This window comes from Haplochromis burtoni, unplaced genomic scaffold, assembly GCF_018398535.1.
Source record: "Haplochromis burtoni strain Fernald_Lab_line unplaced genomic scaffold, NCSU_Asbu1 Contig_57, whole genome shotgun sequence".
Taxonomy (NCBI): Eukaryota; Metazoa; Chordata; class Actinopteri; order Cichliformes; family Cichlidae; genus Haplochromis; species Haplochromis burtoni.
This window is the reverse complement of record NW_024582418.1, coordinates 380,032-403,959: the sequence shown is the minus strand read 5'-3', so window position 1 is coordinate 403,959 and position 23,928 is coordinate 380,032. Positions and strand designations below refer to the sequence as shown.

Below are 23,928 nucleotides of genomic sequence, written 5' to 3'. Positions count from 1 at the left end.
GGACACTTGCAGATAAGTGTTTCAGTAGAAATCACTGTAACCCATTACATTCCTGGGAACAGTTTAACTGTCATAAAAATTTGTTTTAAAGAAAACCAAACATTGCACAGTAAAGATTAATGATTAATTCTCACCCGAGAGGTGATGCTATATGAGGCTTTTTAGAACGGAGGCTTCGTAATTCACAGGTTCTGTCTGCATTTAGAAACTCAAGGACAAAGCAAGAAAAGTGAGAGGGAAGACTAATTATTGGAGGCAGGTGTGGTATAATGTGTCATAAACAAATGAGGAAAAAGAGAGCGACTGAACAAAGGGTACAAAGATAGAAATGTCAAACATTAGCGTGTGCCAAGTCATCTGTTGTTGTCTTTTGATGGTTATGACACATGTGATAATTAACAAAAGCTTAGTGGAAGGCATTTACAACAAATCACACTACCTTGATTCTTTGACAGTTTTCATGTGGGTTTAGAAAAACTTTTCCCAGAAAACAAGTTTGTCTCATTCTTTGAAAAACCTTGGTGGATTTTCTCTTTTTAAATTGCCTCCATTTACTGTGAAGCCACAGTTAGTGCACAGTAGAGCAAGCTTTCACCATATCGCTGACATTTGTTGTTATGAGATGAATTTATGCTTTGAAAGCTTCTTTATTAGGATCCTTAGGGTCATACAGTATACAAAGGATCTTAGATGAGAGCTGACCGCTGACCTCCTCTTGAACTTCAGTAGAGATAACTTTGTTTAGAAGAGATGGCAGTAGGTTCACTAGAAACCGCTGCAGTCAATCAGTATGTTTAGTAATCTGATTCGCTGCTGCAGGGATGAACGAGTGCCCTGCTGCTGAACTGGAGTGCACACGTCTGACCTGTTATGCCAAATATTTGCTCTACATTTCATCTCAACATTTTCCTAACAAATGTGAAATTATTTTGAAGTCCAAGTCATAACGATCATTGGCATATTGACAATATGTCTTGTAAGCTAGTGGCTCTCAAACTGTGGGGTGGGCCCTCTTTTGGGGGCAAAGGGCCACTGCAGGGTGCTATTGATGACCTGGGGGAGTTATGGAGTAAAACACAGTTGAATGAATAGAACTTTTGTAAGGAAATTACAATGTATCTATATTTAACTAAAGTTAACAATTATGTTGCGTGGGCCATAAACTTTTTTCACTGTTGGAAAGGTGTTACGCCAGAACCTGAAGGCATCACAGTCGAATGAAATCCGCACTTTTTTAAAAAACAAACTTGATATTTATATAAAGCCTACTGTAAATTGATGTTGTATCTAGTTGTTGCATATGTCTCTCCATGTTTTATCTTAATTAAAACTGTGATAAGGAAAACATCAAATGCTTTAAAATGTAAAGGATGACAAAATAAAATTCAAGATTTATTCATATTTATGTGATGTTGGTTTAAGTATTGTTCTGATTTCACATTTTTACATTATATATGAAAAGTTTTATATTGCCGTATTTTTTATTTTGCAATTGCAATAAAACAAAGTAAAGGGATCTCTCAGAATTAATTCTGAAACACTTTGCAAAACACTTTGTTAAGAAATGAATTGATTTGCTATTAACTGGGTGGCCATGTCAAAGAGGTAAGTGGAAAGCTGCAGCTTTTATCACCTTCATTGACATACCATATGAGTACTTCACAGTGGTTTTGTGGTGAATGTTACAGCTGCATTTTGTAGTGACCATGTGTTTACTGCTGCCTGGGAGATAAAGAACAGCCACAAGCCAACACTGGCCGTGGTTAGGGTTTTTCTATTCTAGCAGCCACTGTGGCAAGAAACTGGCTATCATCTGGAGGAACGGCTGTACAAGAAAAGATTTTTAAAAAGTACAATTTGGCTGCAAAGCCTGAGAAAAACATCTGTATATTTGCTGTAATGCTGTTCAATACTGAAACCTATTTAGATTAAATTGATTACCCAACTGTTTCCTTTACCGTATGCTGCATTTTATGCTATGGACACAATACTGTTTTATACAATTTAAAACAAAATATGTCAAGGGGACTGGAATTTCCCTTGATATGTGTATTATATGAATTAAATATCTCATAAAATGTACAAAAACAAACATGACTTCTAAAATTTCTGAAACGGTCCCTTTTAACCGATTTCCATATAAGAGTAAACTAGCTAGCAATCAACTTTAAAGATATCAAGCTCAGACTGAATACTATATTTTGATTTTAAAAACACTTTATAGCTTCCTTATAGCTGATGTTGTCTGTTTCTCTACTGGGGTTTCCTGGTTTATTACCACTAGGCTATGCTGTGCTCCCAGGCCTCTCTCTGCTCCGGCCTAAACTCACACCCATCCAGAAAAAGATGAGTCTTCACACCTCTTCTGCAGCCTTGCCTCACTCCTCCCTTCCTATCACTCTGTTTCCCCCCTCCTGGTTTTATAGCTTAGCTCCAACACCCAGCTTTTTCCACTCGCCCTCTTCTCATCGTCATCCTTCATTTCTCTGCTTTGCCGCTCTCCTTTCTTCTCACTTTCCCTCCCTCCCTCTCTTTCTCCCTCTCTTAGGTGCTGATCAATTCACAGTCTCCCTGGGAGGTGTGAGAAAAGCCCCCGCTCATCCTCACCCATCCACCCGCAGCCACCCTTACCCCTCCAACCCTGAATGGATCACCTTTCAGATCATTCATCCCTGGATTTTTTTTTTTTTTTTTTGGGTTACAGGGAGTGGGGAGTTCAAGTGATGATGATGATGCCGATGATACTCTTTTCCTCCTGTTCTTCAGTTTCTCCTGTCCTCCTTTTTCACTTCATCATGTCTCTTCCTCTCTCTGCAAAAGTGTCTGCGACACCATTAGCACACCTGAAATAATAGTGCCGGTGACAAATGCTGCTGGAAGGGCTGGTTGAGAGAGACGCTGAGAGGGAAAGACAGAAAGAGGGAGAGAGTTAAGGAGGTGTGTCTGTGTGTGATAGAGCGGTGAGCTTTCTATCTGCCTGTGGTGTTAATTCAGATTCTGCAGCCCTTCAGAGTAAAAGTGGAGCTGCTGACCTGGTGACCAATGGCACAATGTGAAAATTGACGGGCAGCATTACAGGAACCTGTTCTCTCTGTGTTTGCGCACTTGAACGCACATGTTTAGAGGTTTATATGCCATATGTAAGAGTGCATCTATTTTCACACACTTCTCACTGTATAGGAAAACAGCTGTTTATCACATTATGTATCCATAAGTGTTATGCAGTTTGAGTGTGAGATCCAAGGTGCTCTTGTGTCAGTTCTTGATCAGTCATTTGCAGTTGTTTATCATTCATCCACATGCTAATATTAATTATGCATTGCCATCAACGCAATTCATAGAGAAAGCAGTAGCAGTTCCCTTAGTGTTGAAATTTGATGAAGCTTTGAATATCTTTCTACATTTTGAAAATTAGAATCTTACACCTAGTAACATCTTGATGTAGACGGTTTATTAAAAAACACAGCTGAGTGATTTCTGCACAACATTTTATCTAAGGTTTGAATACTGAAAGTGTTGATTTGTTATGTTTAAGACTTTATTTGAAAAGTGTTTCTCTTAAAATGTTAAAATGTTACCCGTGACACTTTGACAATAAATGAGCAGATCTGGTTCATGTAATATCAACATTTCTAATCCACCTTAAAATAAAACAACCACTCTATAATCAGTGACAACGCACCAAAATCCTTCTCACACCGTTATATATTTTATTAACATATTAAGTTATTCACATAAATAATGACAAGAAATATGACAACTCACTTCTTTATAGAGTCAAACAATTTTATTCTGCCTTTAGTCCAACGTTTGGACCATAAAGTGCTCACAGTGCAACAGAAGAACGCGTGAAATTTAATAGAGCCTTTACGCTGCGCGACTTTAGTATGTTATTTGAATGATCTGGTCAGGAATCTTCCCGTCCTTCTGCATCACATGTAATTTCCAACAACTCCGGTAGAAGGCGCAAATGATTAAGCATTAATGTGTGTGAGAGGCGAGAGCAGCTGAGATTAACATTTGGGCCAAAGCGCAGGATCCAGCAGGAGTGAATACTCCCTGAGCTGATTTCATGGTTTGAAATTAATATTGCGAATCGTTTAAATACTGTGATCATACCAAAGTCAAGCTTATATCATTACCTAAGCCAAAGTATTTACCAAGATGTTTGGGCACCTTAATTATACTGCAAACATATTAGTGTCACTCTAGAAAGAAAAGCACCAAGCTTTCACATAAATCACAGCCCAAACACGCTTACAATGATTAAAACGAACTGTAGACCATATAAAAACAAATGCTGCACTTTCATATATGATCAGTATTTTATAAACGATGCTGGATAATGTGTGTATAATAAATTAGCCTTTTTATAATGAGTCATACCTGCATGTTACATCATATTATTTCTTGTTGCACTAACGTTTTAATCAGATATAAGCAAAATAAATGATTTACTTGTATAAAAAAATGAGTGCCTTTTTCTGACTGAATAGTTTCTAACCGGAGCTCACAGAACCCAATTACGCCCTAATGTATCCTGTTGGGTTTTCTGACAGGCGTTAATAAACTAGTAGTTTCATAAAATTAGATAAACTGTGAAAACTTTGCAGCAGGTCTGTCTGTGTTCTGAAGCAGTGACACAAAGCAGAGAGGCTCAATGGCCTTTTTGCAGATCCCAACATGTTTAGGCGCAAAGCTGCGGAGCTGCAAAAAGTTTGACCTCAGTTTGACTCCGCAGGCTGCCAGTTGCTCCTTGTTTTTTCAAACAGCTACAGACAAGCAGTGATACAAGGGATCACCAAGAGCCAAGCGATGATTCATATCTCTGACCTGGAGGGGTTTAGTTTGTTATTTATTAGGCTAAGATTCAAATTAGTCATTTTTCTCTCTTTACATATTTACATAAAAAGCGAAAAATAATCGCGATTAACTTGACATAGTTTGGAATAAATGCTTTGGATACTCCTTCTCTGCATTTTGAGTTTTAACCGAATTAAGTATAGCGTGTGTTTGTAGTGCATAAGGTGTGCAGTTTCTCTTTGTGTTCACTCTGCACGAGTCAAGACGCAGAGGCCGTCTAACAACGCTTTCATTTGTTTCCGCAGTCAAACATGCTGTCAATTTGCATTCAGTGGTTTGAAAGTAATACCTGCTGATTTTATTGAAACGACTCAAAGCATTATCGTCATCGCAAAGCGGATTAAACAGAAGTGACGGTATTTGCCCCCCTGCTCTCTTTCAGGATACCAAAATGCGCTGACCCTAACGAAGGAACAGCTCCGAGAGAGAAAGTGGAGCTCCAGTTTGCTTTTATGGATACTAATTGACGTAGCTTAATTGCTTTATAATGCTATAGTTTTTTTTAAGTGAACAAGTGCTAATGTGACCCCCTTTCATGTTGATTTAACCTTACTTCTTCCCAATGACTCGCGAAAATTCCGTGTAGGTGAGCTGCATTATAATCTTTTGTATTCCAATAAATATAAATTTAGCTGAAAGCTGATTTTAACCGCAACATTCTCTTTAATTAGTAATAACTGAACGTGAATATTCATGTGGCATTCTTACAACTAATTATTTGCTTTGCCGTAAAATGAAGAAGAAAATGCGAAAATGAGAACTTCTACTCACCATTAAATAAATAAATCAGCAAAGTGGACGAAAACAAGTCAGCACAGTTTATTATTTGATCCCGTGTTCTGTGCGTAAAAGTCCGTGCCTTCTGGCTTCCCTGTGTCCGTGCCTCGAAGCCTCAGCGGCCAGACTGCGGGAGCCTTTGATAGTCATTTCATGCCTGTAAAACTGTCCCATCGGATCCTAACGCTCGGGTTTTACCACAGGAATCACCGCTGAATGTGTGAAGCCGCATTATCGTATTATGACACCGTTTCTGGCATCGGGGCAGATGATCGATGACTGGACTCACTGCACGGGGAAAAAAGAAGAGGGGTGAAAAAACTTAAAGCAGGCTGTCACAGACCAGCAACACCTTAACGCCTCATGAGCATAATCAGGAGATAAAATGGATCTTTTAGACACTCTCCATTCACGTGTGATGGGCTGAAAAATAAATGAAAAAGTTGTGTCGGTCATCGTCATGTGACAAAGAGTGACAAAATCTGCAAATATCCTTTTGTAACTTCAGGGGGAAAAAACTAATAGCTTATCTCTTAAAACTAATCATGTCCACCTTAATCCGTTTTTATTATATTTCTTCATATGCCACGGAATATCTCATTAATATTTATGTAGAAATAGGTAATCAAAGTTCATTTTTAATTAAAAAATATCAGCTAAATTAAATAAGATTTGTAGTTCTTCTCCTCCCGGTGAGGAATCATATATAATAAGATAAAATAGAAAATTCAAACAATTTGGTTAATTTATACCCAGACATTATTCAGTGGTATCATTACTTTTCTGAAATTCCTCAAGAATCCAAGTTCCCTTTCATATATTAAAGCTCATAAATATTTGACCAAACTTTTATAATCTCTGTACGGCAAATCGTGAAACTCAAGTGAACGCTTCATTATAAAAAAGACAAAAGTTAAATTAATAAGGACTCCGAGAGGAGAGACATTATCATATCTTAGGAGTAGTTCTGTTTGGTTAGGGAAAGTTAAGTGAAAGTGTAAGTGCGTTTAGAGGGACGTAATTAAGTTGGAGATGTGAAAATTTGTGTGTGTTTGGTAGGGGGGTAAATGGAAAGGTAGAGAGGAAAGGGGGTGTCTTGGTCAGATATTTTGAGTTTTGGCTAAATTGCGCACAGTATAAGCTGACAGAAGCGTAAAGTGTGTGTTATGTATCCGCGGCCGACTTTTTGTTTTGCACCTCCTCGCCAATGTGGCCTAAAACCGATCAATCAGCTCGGGATCGATCATGTGGGGAGCCAATAGGGGGCTCCCATCTCTTTGCCTCCCTGCCATTGGACAGCCCGGGCTGACTGGAGCGACCCATTCGGCACTACTGTGGGGGAGAAAAGTGGATAACGTTTACTGTTATTTAGACATAAAAGATGCTTTGACGACGACTTAAATGTTTTATATACTTATTTCAGTATCCCCTTTTCTCATGACGACTCTCATCAACATCCGGAGTAATTAAGCTGCTTTCGTTTGAAAAGCAACCAACTTTTAAAATAAGTATAAATGTTCCAAATGACGTGTTTAAAGTTGCTTTGTTGTTCTTTCTATTTAGACTGGACAATTTCTCCAAGGTTTTTATATGTTGTTTGCTTCTAGTCTTTCAGTTATAAAATCAAACATGGGAAGCAAATCGACTGCACAGAAGTCGAGCTGCAAGGCCGAAAACCTGCAAAACTGGATGTTTGGCTGCAGTGGATTTCATGCATAAAGAATGATGACAGCCTCTCAGAGGCTTCGGTTGACTGCAACATTACTGGGATGAGCTCGACTTATTTTATTCTACAGCTCATTTTCTTTCATTATAAAAATATTATTAACTTACAGGCTCTTAATAACGTACCTGAGAACAGCTCACTTCAGAGTAGAAAGTTGGTTCAGTAACTCGTTTACAAACTATAAGAAGAGAAGTGGGTGCTGGACGTGTCAGTCCCGAATTCACGTGTTTTCCAGACTGCAGAATAAAGTCAGTTTGTGAGGATGAGACATGAAGTCGAAGTCATAGATGAATATTCTGTGTTTAGTGTTGTTCCAGCTCGCAGTGCGGCTGGCTGGCTGGGCTCACAGGGTCCTCCCACCCCCCCTCCTCTCCGCACGACTTGCTGCAGCCCGGTGCGTTGTGTAAGAGACGCGACCTGTTATGGCCACCACTACTTCCGGGTTTCGGCAGTCTGGTCCAGATCCTCCGCTCCTCCTCAGCTCAACACACACATCCATTGTACACAAACGGGCAGGCGGCTCACGCATACACACGCACTCACACACATGCAGACGCATACACGCGCACAGCATCGATCGTGGCTCCTTTAAGAAAGCCTAAGCCAGAATTATCACCCCACCTCCTCTTGATCTCCTCTAGACGCTTTTGCATAAGAAAATCAAGCCGGGAGCCGAGAGTGATCAAAGAAAACGAGGGGAGAGCTGCTTCATTTTTTAACTGTGATTGTGACCATTAACATTTAGGTGGTGCCGATCCCGTGGAGACGCACGTCGGACCATCATTCATCCGGTACTTTTGACAAGCCCTCGCGTTTTGACTGACAGGCGGAGTGGCAAAAAGCCATGAGAGTCGCCAGTTTTGTTTGAGGGGCTTTTTTATTTTCATCCTGGTTTTGGAAAAGGAGCCCGGTGCTGCTGCCCCGAGGATAGCCGAGGACCTATTTGCCGCGCCTGGGCTAAACTTGCACAGAAAGCGGGAGCTGGCTTCATCGTTCCGTGGAAAAAAAGAAAAGGCAAACGGGATTTTGGCTGAAACATCTTCTCATTTATTTGGATTTTCTTTCTTTATTTCGTCTCCACCCTGGCCGCAGAGGGGATTTACCTAAAGTGAAAGGACGATCAGGGAGTGAGGAGGGTTATGGCGCAACGGGTACGTAGGGCAATCCCCCCTAAAAAGTTTCTCCAAGTCTGCTGCGCTTGAATGCTATGCTGCGCTGTAACGTGGCTTAATGACACACATACCCACACGGACACACATTCGCGGCGAAAGTTTCTGTCGTCTTTCTGACACACGAAGGGACGGTTTCATGTTTGGCGTGTTTTTGGACCGGTATTACGCACGGTCGCTCTCGTTTGTCCCACAAACCGGCCCACTGAGAGACACTGGGAGCGTGATCATATCTCACATTGGCTGTGTTTTTTAGATTAGTTATGACAGGCCAGTTACTGGAAGCAAAATGGGGGAGGGCATGGAGGCAAAACAAATCTCTACTTTTCTCTGTTGACTGCTCCATCAAGCTTACTTATCGAGTATTTACGATCAAAATAAAAATTCCGTCGGTTGTTCGTCAATCGACGGCACGTCGTAGAATGTGTTTAAATATGCAAAAAATAAGCCTCGAGCAAGTAAGGCACTTTTCCCCTAATAACGAGGTGATGACAAACGCTCTGATTCGCACAATCCAGGGACTTCTTTTCTTTAGAGCAGCAGCTGAATCTTCACACGGATAATAAACAGCGTAAAAGCGGGGATGTTAGGGACACTGGACACATTTAGCTGCAGAATTTGGCACTGGGGCTACACCACGCTGGGGTTTGCACCTCTTTGCCTTTAGGCTCGACATGCTCAGCCTTAAGTGATAATGCATTTTACTCTTCCACCGGCACTTGTTTGTCACGTCTAAAAGAACGTCATTAATATTTCAAGCATATTTTCTTGTATATGAAAAAAGCTAACCTCAAATAAGTTGCTTAATTTGACCTTTCTCAGACCAGAAGCAACATTTCTGAGTAGTTACAAACCAAAACGTAAAGGCTGGGTGGTAAATTCACTCAAAAGCGACGCATGAAAAAAGTTTTAATATTCACCTTCGGTTAACAACACGAAAAACAGCACGCAACTTGTGTTGTTTAGTTTTGTTTGCACTAATCATAGCGTGCTTGATAAGTAAGAACATGCTGCACAGTTACGAGCCTTTAAAATGAGAAACGCCGCAATTAACAACTTTAAGACTTTTGTTGTTGTACACTGTGACAACACAGGACTCCGGGTTTATGGTGTTAAAGCCCAACAACCGCCTGGTTAATGGCGATAATAATAACCGAGCCGTGTTGCTACAGTTTTTGTACTCCCAGTAATTTCGAACATATTGAATAATTCATATGTGTTTTTCCTCCGGGCTTCAAGGGTCACTGGGAATGAGACGAGAACAAAAACTAGCTTGCACTTCAGAATTATCAGTGCAGTTTTCTTACTGGAGACAACTCAGTTTTAGACTCAAGTCTTTAAAACTTTCTCTGATTATAAAATCAAAAACACAGACGTGAATTTGTCTCTCTTTTGCTTTACATTTCTTTTTTTCTCCCCTCCTCAATTTTTAAGAACATTTATTTTTAAAAGGGCAGCTAAGCGTATGTGTACCTGAAAATTTTGGATTTTTTTTTAAAAACACGTTCTTAATTTTGTAAAATTAATTAAATTATTTCTTCAGTTTGACCGAACTTTTTCTTAGAAGAAAAAAAACAACACTACAAGTGTCACTTCGCCTGCTACTCACTTTTACACTTCGCTGTTTTTACACTAAAAGTTTTAATCAGTCTAATATAGTCTTGTACGTCTATATTCACTGTTGACCCGGGTGTTTGTTGTGTGCAGTACGAAGACTTGCCCCACTACGGGATGGACGGTGTGGGCATCCCGACCACCATGTACGGAGACCCGCACGGCGCCCGGTCCATGCAGGCGGTTCACCTCAACCACGGTCCCCAGATGCACACTCACCAGTACCCGCACACCGCCCACACCAACACCATGCCTCCTAGTATGGGCTCCTCCGTTAACGACGCTCTCAAGAGAGATAAAGACGCTATATACGGGTAGGTGCACGCCTTCGTTCCGTGGGGAAACTCACTCTGTCGGGCAGGCGTGTAACCAGGCCTGGAGGGGCCAGCTGGGGTGGGCAAGTGGGTGCAAAATCAGCCTCGTACAAAAGAAAACACAGGCTCGATGCCAGGGACAGCAATCTGTCCCGGTGAAGAGTTTAAGACACACTGGAACCCAAACTGATGCAGAGGCGCTGGGGAGGAGAGAGGCTAAGCGGGCTTCTCCTGCTCTTTTATTTTTTGGCATAATTTGGAGTGTTGTACTTTTCAGTCCAGTCATGTCTGTTGCGTTTTTCTATTCGGTGAAAGATATAGCAATATTTTTTGTACTTGGAAGACTCGCCAATCTCCCGTTGTTCCAATTACTTTTTGACTTGAATATTTCTGAAACAAGCTCACCTATACGCAGAGCCTTTTCCACCCCCAAGTTTTCCCGCTTATATTCCATTTAAAGCTCTGCCGTTTATTATAAGTAAAAAAAAGTACAAATAAAAATAGATTCTGCTTTTTAACATTTTGAATTAATTGTATTAATTTTCAAAGCTTCAGCAAATTAAAAAAACTGTTCAAAGAAAATCATTTATTAATTTACGTGAGTTTATTAAAATCTAAGAAGAGCGTTTTCAGGCCAGTTGCAGTTTTACCACCTTTTGCCACAGTGGCACAACTTCAGGTTGCGCGTTCACCTCCGCATTACCAGGCTGCACATATTTATTCTAAGGACTTGAGCAATAAATAATAAATGTGTGCACATTTAACCGTCGAGTTTTTTTTTCATTCTTTTTCTTTGCCAAACAAACACACGCCTGTGATGCAAACGGAGACCTGTGCAAGAAATTGTTTGACAGATTCTAAAGCTTTTATGCTATTAGGCGCGCCTAGATTTAATCACAAAAGTCTGTCCGCTGTTTGAAGCCTTTCTCCGAGCCTCTGCATAATATAATAGCATGGGCTGCAGCAGCAGCAGTCCCCATGGGTGAGTTGTTGAAGAGTACCATGGCTGGCTAAATCTAGCCTGGAGTAGTCTTGACCCCGGCGCTGTTCTCTCTGGTGACATTTGCTATTGTGTGTGTTCCCAGGCACCCCCTGTTCCCCTTGCTTGCACTGATTTTTGAGAAATGTGAATTAGCGACTTGCACCCCAAGAGAGCCCGGGGTGGCGGGAGGAGACGTTTGTTCATCGGAATCTTTCAATGAAGACATAGCAGTGTTTGCAAAACAGGTCAGGAAACTTTGACTCTTCTTAATCTGCATGCTCGAGCAGCGTGAGCTCTCACCTGACAGTCCGAAATGTGCAATTCTGGCTTTTGTGCTTACACTTAATTCTGCACTGAAATGAATTAAAGAGACATCTACCATTCAAATTAACGCGATTTTTACAATGTTCTAATTTCATATTGTGCACTGTCTTTGCGAAGAAGTAACTAATGTTCCGTTTAATGCGTGTATGTGAATTTAATATTACATTATATGTTAAAAATATCAGTGTGACGTTTTCTATTCATATATTTTATAAAGAAATGTTTTGGGTTTTAGATTCGGGCAGAAAAACCTTTATTTTCATCGAATCCAGAATTGGATAATCTGGTAAGCTCTATATTTTATTATTGCACAAATGACATTTTCTGCATTTTCGTACTGCATTTTTGAATATGCCAGCTGTTGTTTGGATGTGGCGGGCTTTTCATCTGTGTCAGGCAGCCACGTGGTGCTGAAAAGTTAAAGCAGGATTGCAGCTGATATCCCTTTTTTTGGGCTGTTTGATATCATGATGGCCCCCGGTTGTATCTGCAGATGAAGGGCTGCTGTCAGACAGCTGTCACACACCTTTGAACCCTGCCTGGAAACTTATTCTATTCAGTCTTTCCACTTTGTTCAGTTTGATACTTTAAATGTAATGTTAGAGTAACGCTTCCCCTCGACTAGTTGGTGACTAATAGATCTCTGACTCTGAGGCTTATTGCAGCTTCAGTCTGTACTGTACGCCTGCTCTCCATATTGCAATAACATCCAAGTTTAATATCAGTTCCACATAAAATCCATTCACATGAATATTTTCCTCATCTACAGTTACTTGTATTGAGAAAAACGCGTCTGTTTAATATCAAGAGATGTGAACAGCTCATTTTTTATTGTTATTTTAATTTTTCAGATGATTCAAGCCATTCAAGTTTTACGATTTCATCTTCTGGAGCTGGAGAAGGTAATATTCTCTCGCCATTTCTGTCCACTGTGCCACTTCAGACCTATGGGCTGTATTTGCATAAATGTATTTTTGCTAGTCGGTTATAATTAGCGTCAAAATCAATCATGGGGCCATTTCTCTTCCGCGTTTAATCACGACGCAAGCTGTTACAACTGGAACAGATATCTCTGTGCCCAGTCTCTCCCATGTTTTAATGAAGTTTAATGCTGGCAGAAATTGCGTGCAAGGTGAAACATATAGGCGAATTTTGCGGGTTTAAAAAAATGATTCTTTGTGGAGGGCAAAAGGCCCCAGGCAACCATCTGTGGATAGAGGCAGTAGTGGGTGTAAAACTCTGATTTGTCTTCGTTTCAGATGGACTGCGATAGCCTCTAAAGCCAACTTTAGCCTAAACGTTGACATTCTCAAACATAATCAAAACTGCTAAAAAGTTTTCGTTTTTAAACTTATCTCCGTGCATGCACTTCTTTCCCTACAGATCTTGCTTCTCTACGGAAAGCTATATATTCTGTACATATAAACTCAGTAGCCTAAATAAAGTTTGAAGTAGTATTTTTTGCGCATGCGTTTATCCTTTTTCTGTTTGTTTCTCAAGCAGTCGGATGCGTCACATTGGCAGTGATAATATAATAAGTTGATGAAATTAAACAGTTTACCTTAAATGTCAGTCAAGCGGGTCACCCTCCTCTAATGGCCACAACCCAGGGCACTGATGATGAATTTAACACGGGTGTTGAGTGCGTTGTAGCCTCAGAGCCCTCTTGTCACTGTCAATTTTCGACGATATCTCTATTTTGAGAGGAGAAAAAAAATGAAGTTGACTGTCCTAGTCCACTGCCACAAAAGGCGCGGGAACCTTACCCTGAATCCAAAGTGATCTTTCAGTTTTTACAGACGAAAGAAAATTAACAATAAGTTAATATAAACCCGTAAACATAAGTTTAAAAGAAAGTTTATATATACGTCTATAACGTTTAAATACAGATTCACAAATGTAATTTTTAGCTGTGTCAAAATGCACAAAAAGTCTTCGGGGTACTTTTGCGCGTCGAATTGGTGTCGTGGTTGCGCATGGCACTGTCGTGTAGTTTGGGTGAGTGAGTAACACCTCTGCCTTCTTTCTCCCTTTAGGTGCACGAGCTGTGTGATAATTTCTGTCACCGGTACATCAGCTGCTTGAAAGGCAAGATGCCCATCGACTTGGTCATAGACGACAGGGAGGGCGGTTCCAAATCAGACAGCGAGGAAATCACGAGATCGGTGGCCCTTGATCAGGTACATCTCTCCATCTGCGCGTGTGTGTGTGCGTGTGTGTGTGCGCGCGCGTTCTCCCTGCTGGCCATTTAGCTATTCTGGGTCACTACTGTGCTGCGCTGCTATTTGCATATGATTAAAGACGGTTTCCATTCCATCCTTCGGAATGAAAAAAGAAAAGAAAAATCGGAATAATGTTGCTATTATTGGCCCATTAAGACTTGAACCCGGAACCGACCTGGGAAGATTAGCTTGAAAAAGCATCGCCATAAACTTGACCTGTTCCATGTCGATTTTAATTTAGTTCCTCTCTCCATTTCTCCCGCTCTTCTCTCTTTCTCTTTTTGAACCTAAAGCCTTATCAGCTCCTCTCTGTTTTGCAGCCCAGAAGAGAGCAGCAGCAGCATGGGCTGCACACTGTGGTTTAGATGCCTTGGTTTCTCCACTGTAGCTAGAGTTCACGGTTCATTTCGCGTCTTGTCAGTATTTTTCCTTAGACATGAGTGCACACTGCTTATCGAGACCCCTCCTCTCCCCCTCTTTTGTTTCGCTCAGAGCGCACAGATTCAGCGCCAATAAGACGGTTTATTTTCGAAAGCTATAGAAGCAGGGGGCATTAAAGGTAGATTAAGAAGTGTTTCCTTTTGTGCAGATATCAGAGATAACCACAGCCTTCATTATGTGCTTCACTGACTGTTTGCACTCCGGGGACATTGTAGTGTGCGCACAGGCATGACCCTAATGGTCCTTACACTGCCGTTAAATAATGATAACAGCAACCGATCATTATAACTATGCAAATCTGGACTTGCGGCCATTAATAGCTCACGCCCTGTATGCAGGAAAGCGGGCTGCATGCACGTTTCGCTAAGTTATACCAGAGTTTTAAGAAATTACTTCGGAGTGTGGCGGCAATAACCTATAGACAGCGCGGGGGAGGGGGAATCAAGTGTCCAAATTAAAGGGATTAGTTGGATAGTCCGACATAAAAAGTAATGAAGCGATTAGGCTAAATAATTTAAATCCGCGGACTTCCATATGGTTGAGTGGCTGGTCTCAGAAGAGAGAGAGACAGCCAGCGGCTTTTATGTTCTGTGCTGAATGGGAGGACTGGGAGCCGATTGGGGCCCAACTGGGAAGAGCCTCACTCTGCTGCGCATGCACTACTCCATCCCTGGCCCTTATGTCTGATTATGGAAATGAGAAAGATCACCCAGAAGATAATACTTCATTTAATCCAGGAACAGAATTAAATAACACAGACACCACTTGTGCTTTTAAGTGTCTCTTTAAACAGCCTGTTGTATTCTCTCAGGGATTCAGTTGTCAAATTTTTTATAGATAGGTCAGAACATGGAATGAAGCCTTATGGTATATAGATATTGAAATAGTGTGTTAAAACCCTTGGGATTCTAGGTATATGAAGAAAATGATGTTGTGCTTGCGGCACTGATGCAGATCTTTAATTGACTGTAAGATGAAGACGTGGCCTATTTTAATATAATGACGGTTGCCTACATATAGCCAATTCAGGCCAAAACCATACAAGCTTATGTTTACACTGAAAGAATCGTAAAAATGACCTACAGGCACAGTTTGTATTAAAACACAGAGCAAACTTTTTTGACAGATTTGTAATACTGAGGGATGGGCTGATGTTCTGGTAGGATGGCCTAATGTGGAGACTGTCCACAAGAGCAGTCTGTGTGTAAATGAGCATATCCAAACAGGCAGAGGGTGCATGCCTCTCACCGCTGAATACTTACATTGTCAATCCAATGGCACTACACTTCATGACTTACTTGTGGCAGAATATATCTTTTTTTAAATTTTTTATGGGCTATTTTTGTGTGGCATCTTATCTGCAGTTGTTAGGTGGTGACATCCTTAACGGATTTGCATTGTGTGTGCATTATCTCTTTCCATATGTATTTTTAATATATGCCCTCGGGCATAAAGTTGAAGTGGACTGGAAAAAAATGCTGAGAATTTGCACAAAAGAACAATGTTAACAAGATGGAGAAAGCAGGCTCATTTATTCATAAACCAATTTATTCCAGTGAGGCGACTGTAGAAGAGGAAAAAAATGTCAGAGGAAAAAACTACTTTGAATTTATTAAACTCAACAATTCAACAACGCTGACTTTCTTGCTGCATTATGTACCCTTGCGTCATAACAGTGATTTTTCTGAATATTCTTTACATGTCTTTACATTTTGTTTTCCTGCCTATGTGAGGAAATATGAAAGGACACCGAGCGCCTCTTTCAAAAGAAAGCAGAGCATAGCTGAGAGGTGAAAAAGTCAGAGGCTCTGCACTGGCTTGTGAATGCAGCCCAGCCAGTTTGGGCATACCCTCCTATGTTTGTGTGTGTCTTTCGGTGTGGGTGTGTGTGCGCAGGCACAAGCTCTGTGCGTGTATATATATATGTGTGTATTTGTGCGTGTGCTGCTGTGTGCGCACGCGTGTGTGTGTGTGTGTGTGTTCAGACTGGCTTGATAAATGCAGCACCCCCCTCAGGTGCTATGTGAGTGGAGTGACTGGTTAGCACCAGTTGGACTTTCTTAACTCTTTCCTTGCTGGTCTCTGGAGAGCTTTCCACCACATTCACGTTGATTTCCTCCCTTTGAGCTGAATGTTTTTGCCCCATTAGATCTACTTTGAGCTAATCAGTATGCAGACATAAAAAACACAAGAAGTTAATTTCGTGAAGGCCTTTAATGTGATCGCGAATATTGCCGCGTCTGTCTCAATCTTCTTCTTGCTGTGAAAATATGGCAAGAGTTACTCTGCTGATTGTGTCCCTATTTGCCTGGCACACACGTTCACCTCAGTCTAAAGAAGTGGGGAGGTATTTCTGCGCTGCTGTACGTCATTTACACATTTGCCTTTAATTGCACAGAGCGTATGGGGAGGGGTGTAGCAATTTGCTAATGAACTCTGAGGGCCCAGGCTTTCTGCTGTAGAGGACAACAGTACTAATAGTGATGAGGACTCACTACAAATCTCAAGAGCTCCTCTACTTGATTGAGCTATGCAGGCTGAAGTGGGACTGGAAATAATTGAAATTTCCTTTTAAAAATATTTACTGCCTGACTTTTTCTTTGATTATGAATGCTGAGTCTTTTCCTGAGAAGTTGAAATAATGTGAAAATAAGGTGAAATTGGCTGCAATCTGAAATAACATCTACAGTATACATTAGGGACCCGTTGCTGTTGTGCTTCTAACCTGCACAATCTTTTCTAAACAAACCCGGCTTGTTTGAGCTTTGTGTTGTGGTCACTGTGTAAGAATTTGCTCCTGATAGCGCTATCGCGGTATCTTTTTCCCAACAATTGGCACTGTTATGCCATACAAGTACGGGTTTCCAGGTCAGTGAGACCCAGCAGTGTTGGTTTAGGTAACTCTGGCGGTCAAAGAGTGACCCCTGCTCCCTCCCCACTCCTAGCTCAATGGAAACCATGACTGCCAGGGTCAGCCACTATTTTCCTAATCAGTACACCGCTATCGCTAATCTATCCGCTTCTCGTTGAAGTATGGATCGAGTTTCACCCGACTTAACAGGCGCACACACTCGCTCTGTTTTTTTCATCCCCCTCTCTCTCCTACAGTGGCACACTGCTGTTCTTAATACAAACTTTTGAATCATTGTAGTGATTGTTGGTAATAGCAGCTTTTGTAGTTGAATAGAAGAGAGGTTTGACCCCCACTCACCCCTTCTCTCCTCTACTCCCCCTTTGCCTAAACTCCTCCTTTTCTTCCATTCGGTAGTGAATGCAGGGCGGCTGTTGGGGATTCAACAAGTGATACAAAGAGGTGACCACGTGACTTGTGTGTTTCTTAGCCTCTTTATAATTGTGGTGGAATAGCAAGTAGGGGTGATTATGATTGAGCAACTCAAGACTGAAGTAACTTCAAAGAACTAGAATGTCAGGAGCCTCTCTCATGCCTTCATAATTTTTTTCACACATCTAAAGTGCGTATGTTTTGTTTTTTTTATTTTGGTGTTATGGCCTTTTTTTGTTAAAGTTGATTTATGAGTTGTTTTTAAAACTAGTGCTTAGTGCGGCCTCACTGTGTCACAGACACACTATGATAGTCAGAATTTCCCAGTTACAAATAAAGTTTTTGGTTTGTGTCTGCTGTTACTTATGATGGGCGGCCATGTCTGTCCCTGAGGCCTGCTGTGGTTTCTTTGGCTAAGTAAACAATAACCTGGCTTAACACATGTGTACTTAGCTAATGGAAAGTTCCTCTCCCCCTTAACCCCCTGCAAGCCTCTGACAATGGCCACCATCACAAACAACCCGTCTCCAAGGAATCCACTGAGAACATCCCAGCGCAGTGGCTCCAAGTCAGGCTAGGCTAACGAAGAAACCACAGCAAAACGTGTCGTTAACTAATAATGCCCACCTTTCCATTGCTTTGTTTGGGGTTCGATGGCGTGGAGAGGGGAAAGCACTTGAGCTAATGTTTTTGTTTGGATTTCAGCTCATAGAGGGTAACCAAGGAGTCTATAGTAAGAGCTGCAGTAGAAGAGGCCACAGAGGAAGGGAAATCAGTTTGTCAGTTTCCACGAGTGTCATCTAAATGGACTTTGAAAGCTCTGGTAATTATCTTAAACATGTAATTATCTTTGGTTGTCTCTATGAGGTTAACCCACCGGTTTTAAAAAGCCGTTTGAAGAGTACCTGACGGCTATTGAGTGTAGCATACTTTACTTACTCAAGAGACCAAATCCAGTTTTCTCCCTCACCCCCTTTAGCAATTATAAGGTTATTTCTTCTTTCTTTGTCTATTGTGAAGAGTTAGGGAGGAAGGGGGAGTGTTGAACAGAATGGGAGGGAGTGAGGGGTCTTTTCTCTCTACCCCCCCCCCCTTTTTTTTTTTTCCACACGCATACCATTATCAGCCCCTCTTTTCATTTTGGAAGCAGTAATATTGCAACAAGGGGAGGAGAGGGGTGGAGAGAGCACAGAAAACCGAAGTAGTCGGGCAAGCACTTGCCTGGCAGGTTATCAGAGAGGCAGATCCTGCTTTATCTAGTTACAGTGAAAAGCAAAGTAAACAAGAGTTTACAATAGCTGGCCTTTCAGCCCCTTTCACTTACAGCTTTCCCACCAGCATTCAGCTGAGTGGCAGAATGTGTCTGGAGTTATTGCATGCCATCTTGCTGCTGCAACACATGGCATTCTCGCCGGTTTCAACTTGAGAAAGCAGTGCTGTTGCAAAGGTCAAAAATGGTGTTAAAGAAAACTACCACAGAGAGTAGATGCACCAAAGAATTCTGGGGGATGGAGTAGCTCAACTGTCATCTTTGATTCAGATGTACCACCAGTGAAGAGTGTATGTGTGGGGGGTTATTTGGATATTTATGTCTGTGCCTGTAAGTATGCACATATGATTATTTCCGCACGCTCACTGGCACAGAGTGAAAAGTAAATATCCATATCATCACAAAAGATATTTCAGAGTGAAGAAAGGGAGAAGCGTAGGTGGGGGGGCAAAGCACAACAACCTTAACCATTTTCTTTATTATTGCAAATGAATTGGCAAGGCAACATTTCTTGCATGAGTGCTTGTATGATATGGGGCCTGGCACAGCCAGAAAGGGAAGCCCCTCTTGCATCTAAGACGCGGCACAATGAGAATGCATTGGATTGGAATGCCTCACCGATCATAGTGGAATCAGAATTTCCAGCAAGGAAAATCTTTTCATGGCGAATTAGGGTGGTGTAGGGAAGAAAAATGGTAATGAAAAAAAAAGGTATGCATGGCTCAAAAACAGGGTTCCCACAGCTTGGCGGCACAGATTTAAGAACTTTACCTAAAGATAGGCAGAATAGAATGTGGAAAATTGAATTTACTAAACAATTAAGCATTGAATTAATGTGCATCCTGCACAGGAGACGGTGGGTAAAGGGAAGAGTTAAAGAGAGGGGAACGGAGAGGTAGTGAGAGACTATGGCGGCTCATTAAGGGACAGAATAAATCAAGCGTGCTGCTATGTGTGCAGAAGGACAAGTTTCTCCTTCTTTCCACTACCTCAAGCTTTCTATTTATGCATCTATTCATCTTGAAAATTTACATACCCCATATTTTGAAGGTGAAGATCTTTATTGTGTGCCGTAGTCTTGCTGGCACAGGGTGTGTATTGTTTTGTTTCCCTGTGTCTTGCGGTCAAGGTGTGTGCTTTTGTTAAATAGAGGCTGTGGGTATGGCAGCGATGTGATGTGTTTGTATAAGGTAAATGAAAAGCGTGTTTGTGAGTGTGTGTGTGTGTGTGTGTGCACACAAACCAAGTGATCAAAAAAAAATTTACTTGTGACTGGGTGTGTGTGCAAATGCACTGCATGACCTGTGCGCACTGCTACGAGTGTTTGTTGGTTGTGTGTTTTCAGCCGTGTGTGCAATAATTGTGTGTTAGATCAGTGCTAGGCCCTTTCCATCCAAGCGCGGCCTGCGATTATAAATAAACTCCTCATCCCCGCGGAGATGCCACCAGGTCCTGTCTCAGCCCCGCCCCGTTTCCCGTGGGGCCTCAGTGGCCACCTCCCAGCAGGCAAAGCGCTCTTTTGTTCAATTACAGCTAATGCAGTAGTTTGCCATTTCCCCCTCCACTTTCTAATTATATTTTCAAATGGAATTTGTTATAGAATTAACAAAAAAAGAACATGGGGGGGGAAAAATATCCTTTTTGCAAGCTGAGGCTCTTGGGTTTTTAATACTTGCTGTTCGACATCCCTGGGGTACTGTACTATTCTTTTTCATTGCGCTCTGAATAAACAAGTTCTGCTCATATTTTAAATGCTTCACTTTTGAAAAAAAATGGCAAAAGCCAGAGTTAAGTTTTTGCTCGCTGAGCATGTGGTCTGGATTACCTCACTTCTGATGTTCTCTGGAGTTAACTTGGTCATGCACGGGTGTTTCATTTTTCAATGTTCTACGGTCGGCAAAAAAGAATTTGTAAGAGGTGGAGAAGGGATCTTTTTGGTATCTTATCCCTGTTAAAATCAGCGTTTATCTAACCAGTCGCCATCCTAGTCATGCCTTTGTGCAGTGACTCCCCTCTTTATTGCAAAGCCTCAAAGCCTAATTTGGAAAACAACAATTATATTGTCCATGTAAGCACTGGAATATAATTTCATAGCCCAGGAACATCAAAAGAGCTCTAACAGACCCCAAATGTGTTGAATTTGCTGACTTTTCTTTTCTTTTCTGTTATTCTATTCCTTCTATATTTTGTTTAAAACAAACCTGAGTCATGAATTAGTGTCTGCCTTTTTATAATGCTAAACTCAACTTGAAACCCTCTTGCTGCGGCAGAGCCAATTGTAGTGTCCCAATTGAAACCAGTTGTTCCCCAGTGTGCTCCTCTCGTCTCCTTCCTTGCTTCCTCCGTGTGGGTTTCTATCAGTCATTTCGTCGCAAAGCCCTAAAAGCGTGATGCAAACACCACATTGCCCCTTGATATCTCCTTCATTTGATTTCACCGAGCAAAGATAGGCTCATGCAGGCGGTAGAGGAGGCTCGATAAGTGTTTGTCTGCGTGTGTTTTGTTTGTTGCGTTGTTTTTTTGTGATAGCAAACTGTGTGTGATAACACATTAGATTCCATTTCCTTCTATTCTGAAGTCTCTTTCTCTCCTGTCCTCAGCGCTAATGTTGCTTTTCAGAGGCACTCAGAGATAAGAAGTAACATCTGGTTTAGTTTCAATAGTATGCAGCAGCTTTGTATGGGGCAGGGTGAGATTTCTGTGTTTTCTTTGCAGGCTGTATGCAGAGTGTATGTCTGTTTGTAAGCATCGGACCTGTATATATGGGAGAAAACTTGACTCCTCTATTTTTTTGTCTGCCTGCATCTGTGGACAATATTGTGTGTGTGTGTGTGTGTGTGTGTGTGTGTGTGTGTGTGTGTGTGTGTGTGTGTGTGTGTGACTTCGGTTTTTACTTCTTTCTGGGCCATTAGCTCTCTACCATCCAGTGTGCAGCTGACACTCATCTGGCCTAAGACACACGCACAAATAACTATATATAAATAAAACCCTGTCTCCTGAGTCTCTCTGTCTAGTCAGCTGCTTGTGTTTTGATGACACAAACTAGTAAGAGTAAAATGAATCTTAGTCTGCTGTCAGTCAAGTTGATCTATTAAAAAAAAAACCTTATAGAAAAAGGAATGCGTTTTTATACTTTTGCGTTGCTTAGACCTTTTCATTTCTTTAAAATCAGCCTTAGTTTGGTTTGTCATGCAATACTTTTGTTTCTATTTTTTTTTTTTTTTGCTCAACTGTGGGAAACTTTAGCTTATTTGATTATGTCCCAGTCTTGGCTCTGCTGCCTCAGATGAAGTTTAATTCAACATTAGTGGGACTGGTCATCCATTTTTCCCCCCTTTCCCTTTTGGACAAAAGAGAGGAATTATACTTATGTAGCAATACTTTGAGTTATTTACCTCACGCTCTCTCTCTCCCTCTTTCTCCACTCTGCTCGGATGACATCACTCCCTGGCGCTTGCTGAAGCCTATCTTAAGTTGTAGCTGTTTTGTATTTTCATCTGCTAGTGGTTTGAGCCAAATGGAGGCAGCCGCAGATTGCATGCCTCAGAAAGCTGGGAACTAATACAACATGTTCACTTTCTATTTGTCTGAGCTTTTCTCTTTATCAAGCCCCAATAATCCTTATTCCATAAGACTGTTGCAGGGCCTCACACACACTGGATGACTGGGCTGAGAGTTGGCAGAGATTGATTTCATTTGAGTTTGACTGGCTCTCTTGAATGTAATGGACATTACATCTAGACCAGAGCTTTCAAAAGATGATAATGAAATTTTAAATCGGTGAAAGTTGAGTATTCGATTAGCTGATTAACCTTTCGATTTTGTCTCTCCTTTTCTCAGACGTCCTGGAACAGAGATCACGATGACACGGCGTCCACGCGCTCTGGAGGCACGCCGGGACCATCCAGCGGGGGACACACATCGCACAGTGGTGACAACAGCAGCGAACAAGGTAAGAGATCATGTGACAGAGGACAGGGGCACCGTTTATGTGTTGACCAAGATGCAGAGTATATTATACGACATCCGTCAGAGAAAACTTTATTATGTGTGAGGACGAAGTGAGAGAGGCTGATTCAGAGTATTTGGAAAGGGGATTGGTTTTTGCAACAGAACTCACAGAGGGGTCAGAGGTCACGGTCAAGTATGTGAAAGCTCCTCTGGGATCTAGTAGGGACTTTTCATTTTGCATAGGAAGACATAAACAGTGTAGACATATTTTGGTAGATAGTCTTTACCTGAGTGCAGCAACTTTTTTGTTTTTGCTTTACGCTCCTCTCTTTGGGAATTCATGCACTTGAAAGTGTTGAGAGAGTGTAAAATCCCCCACATTAATAACTTGTTAAAATAACTTATGCTGTGAAGCTTGAGACCTTTATTAGAGGTTACTTACATTTACAACAGTCTTTGCATTCATGCCGCTTCTATTCTGAACTAATCTGGAAGAATATTGCACGTAAAACATGCAGTCTGATCATAATTTAATCCTATTTTTTTATTGTTATTGTGCATACACTTCCAATACATACTCTCCCTTCCACTGGACAAATCTGCCAGAGTTGGATATCTACATGCAATCAGAAAATATGTGTGTGCCTCTGAGTGTGTTAAAGAGGCTGTGAGAGAGAGGCAGCAGTGGGAAAATGGTGGCGGTGGGAAGGCGCTGCAAACAAACTGTAGTCAAAAAAGCAACTTCATATATTATTGAAGGCGATGTCAAGGCGAGCAGTTTGCAGGGTTGCCAGTGCCAGGAGGCAGAGCCTGGGTGGGAGCAGAGAGCGCCGCCATGCCTTCCACTCCAACGAGCAGCCATTTATATAGTCAACACACACACACACACACATACTCTGTCTCTCTTTGTCTCAGTCTGTCTCACACTTGGTCTTGTTGTCTCTCCTTTTTTTATTTTTTTTAATTCGGGCACATTTTCTGTCTTGTATATG

The 23,928-nt window shown here is 41.4% G+C and overlaps 1 protein-coding gene and 1 long non-coding RNA gene across 3 annotated transcripts in view; one reads left to right on the top strand and one right to left on the bottom strand.

Annotated features, from left to right (window-relative positions):
* Positions 1 to 1,845: 1,845 nt before the first annotated feature.
* On the bottom strand, positions 1,846 to 7,736 carry LOC102303418. The gene is made up of 3 exons (XR_001336311.2): positions 7,492 to 7,736; positions 5,635 to 5,928; positions 1,846 to 2,898 (listed from the first exon to the last, which is right to left on the bottom strand). It is a non-coding gene; the product is annotated as an uncharacterized LOC102303418 (long non-coding RNA).
* Positions 7,737 to 7,830: 94 nt separating this feature from the next.
* The window catches only part of meis1b (Meis homeobox 1 b), a 77,352-nt gene continuing 61,254 nt past the window's right edge, over positions 7,831 to 23,928 (top strand). The window contains exons 1-7 of one of the 2 annotated variants that reach the window (XM_014333612.2): positions 7,831 to 8,517; positions 10,243 to 10,463; positions 11,549 to 11,690; positions 12,005 to 12,055; positions 12,621 to 12,671; positions 13,806 to 13,949; positions 22,826 to 22,937. In XM_014333612.2, coding sequence (XP_014189098.1) covers positions 8,506 to 8,517; positions 10,243 to 10,463; positions 11,549 to 11,690; positions 12,005 to 12,055; positions 12,621 to 12,671; positions 13,806 to 13,949; positions 22,826 to 22,937 — 733 coding nt within the window. In that variant the 5' untranslated portion in view covers positions 7,831 to 8,505. The remainder of the gene's footprint in view (positions 8,518 to 10,242; positions 10,464 to 11,548; positions 11,691 to 12,004; positions 12,056 to 12,620; positions 12,672 to 13,805; positions 13,950 to 22,825; positions 22,938 to 23,928) is intronic. The other variant, XM_005922421.3, reaches the window with a different exon arrangement.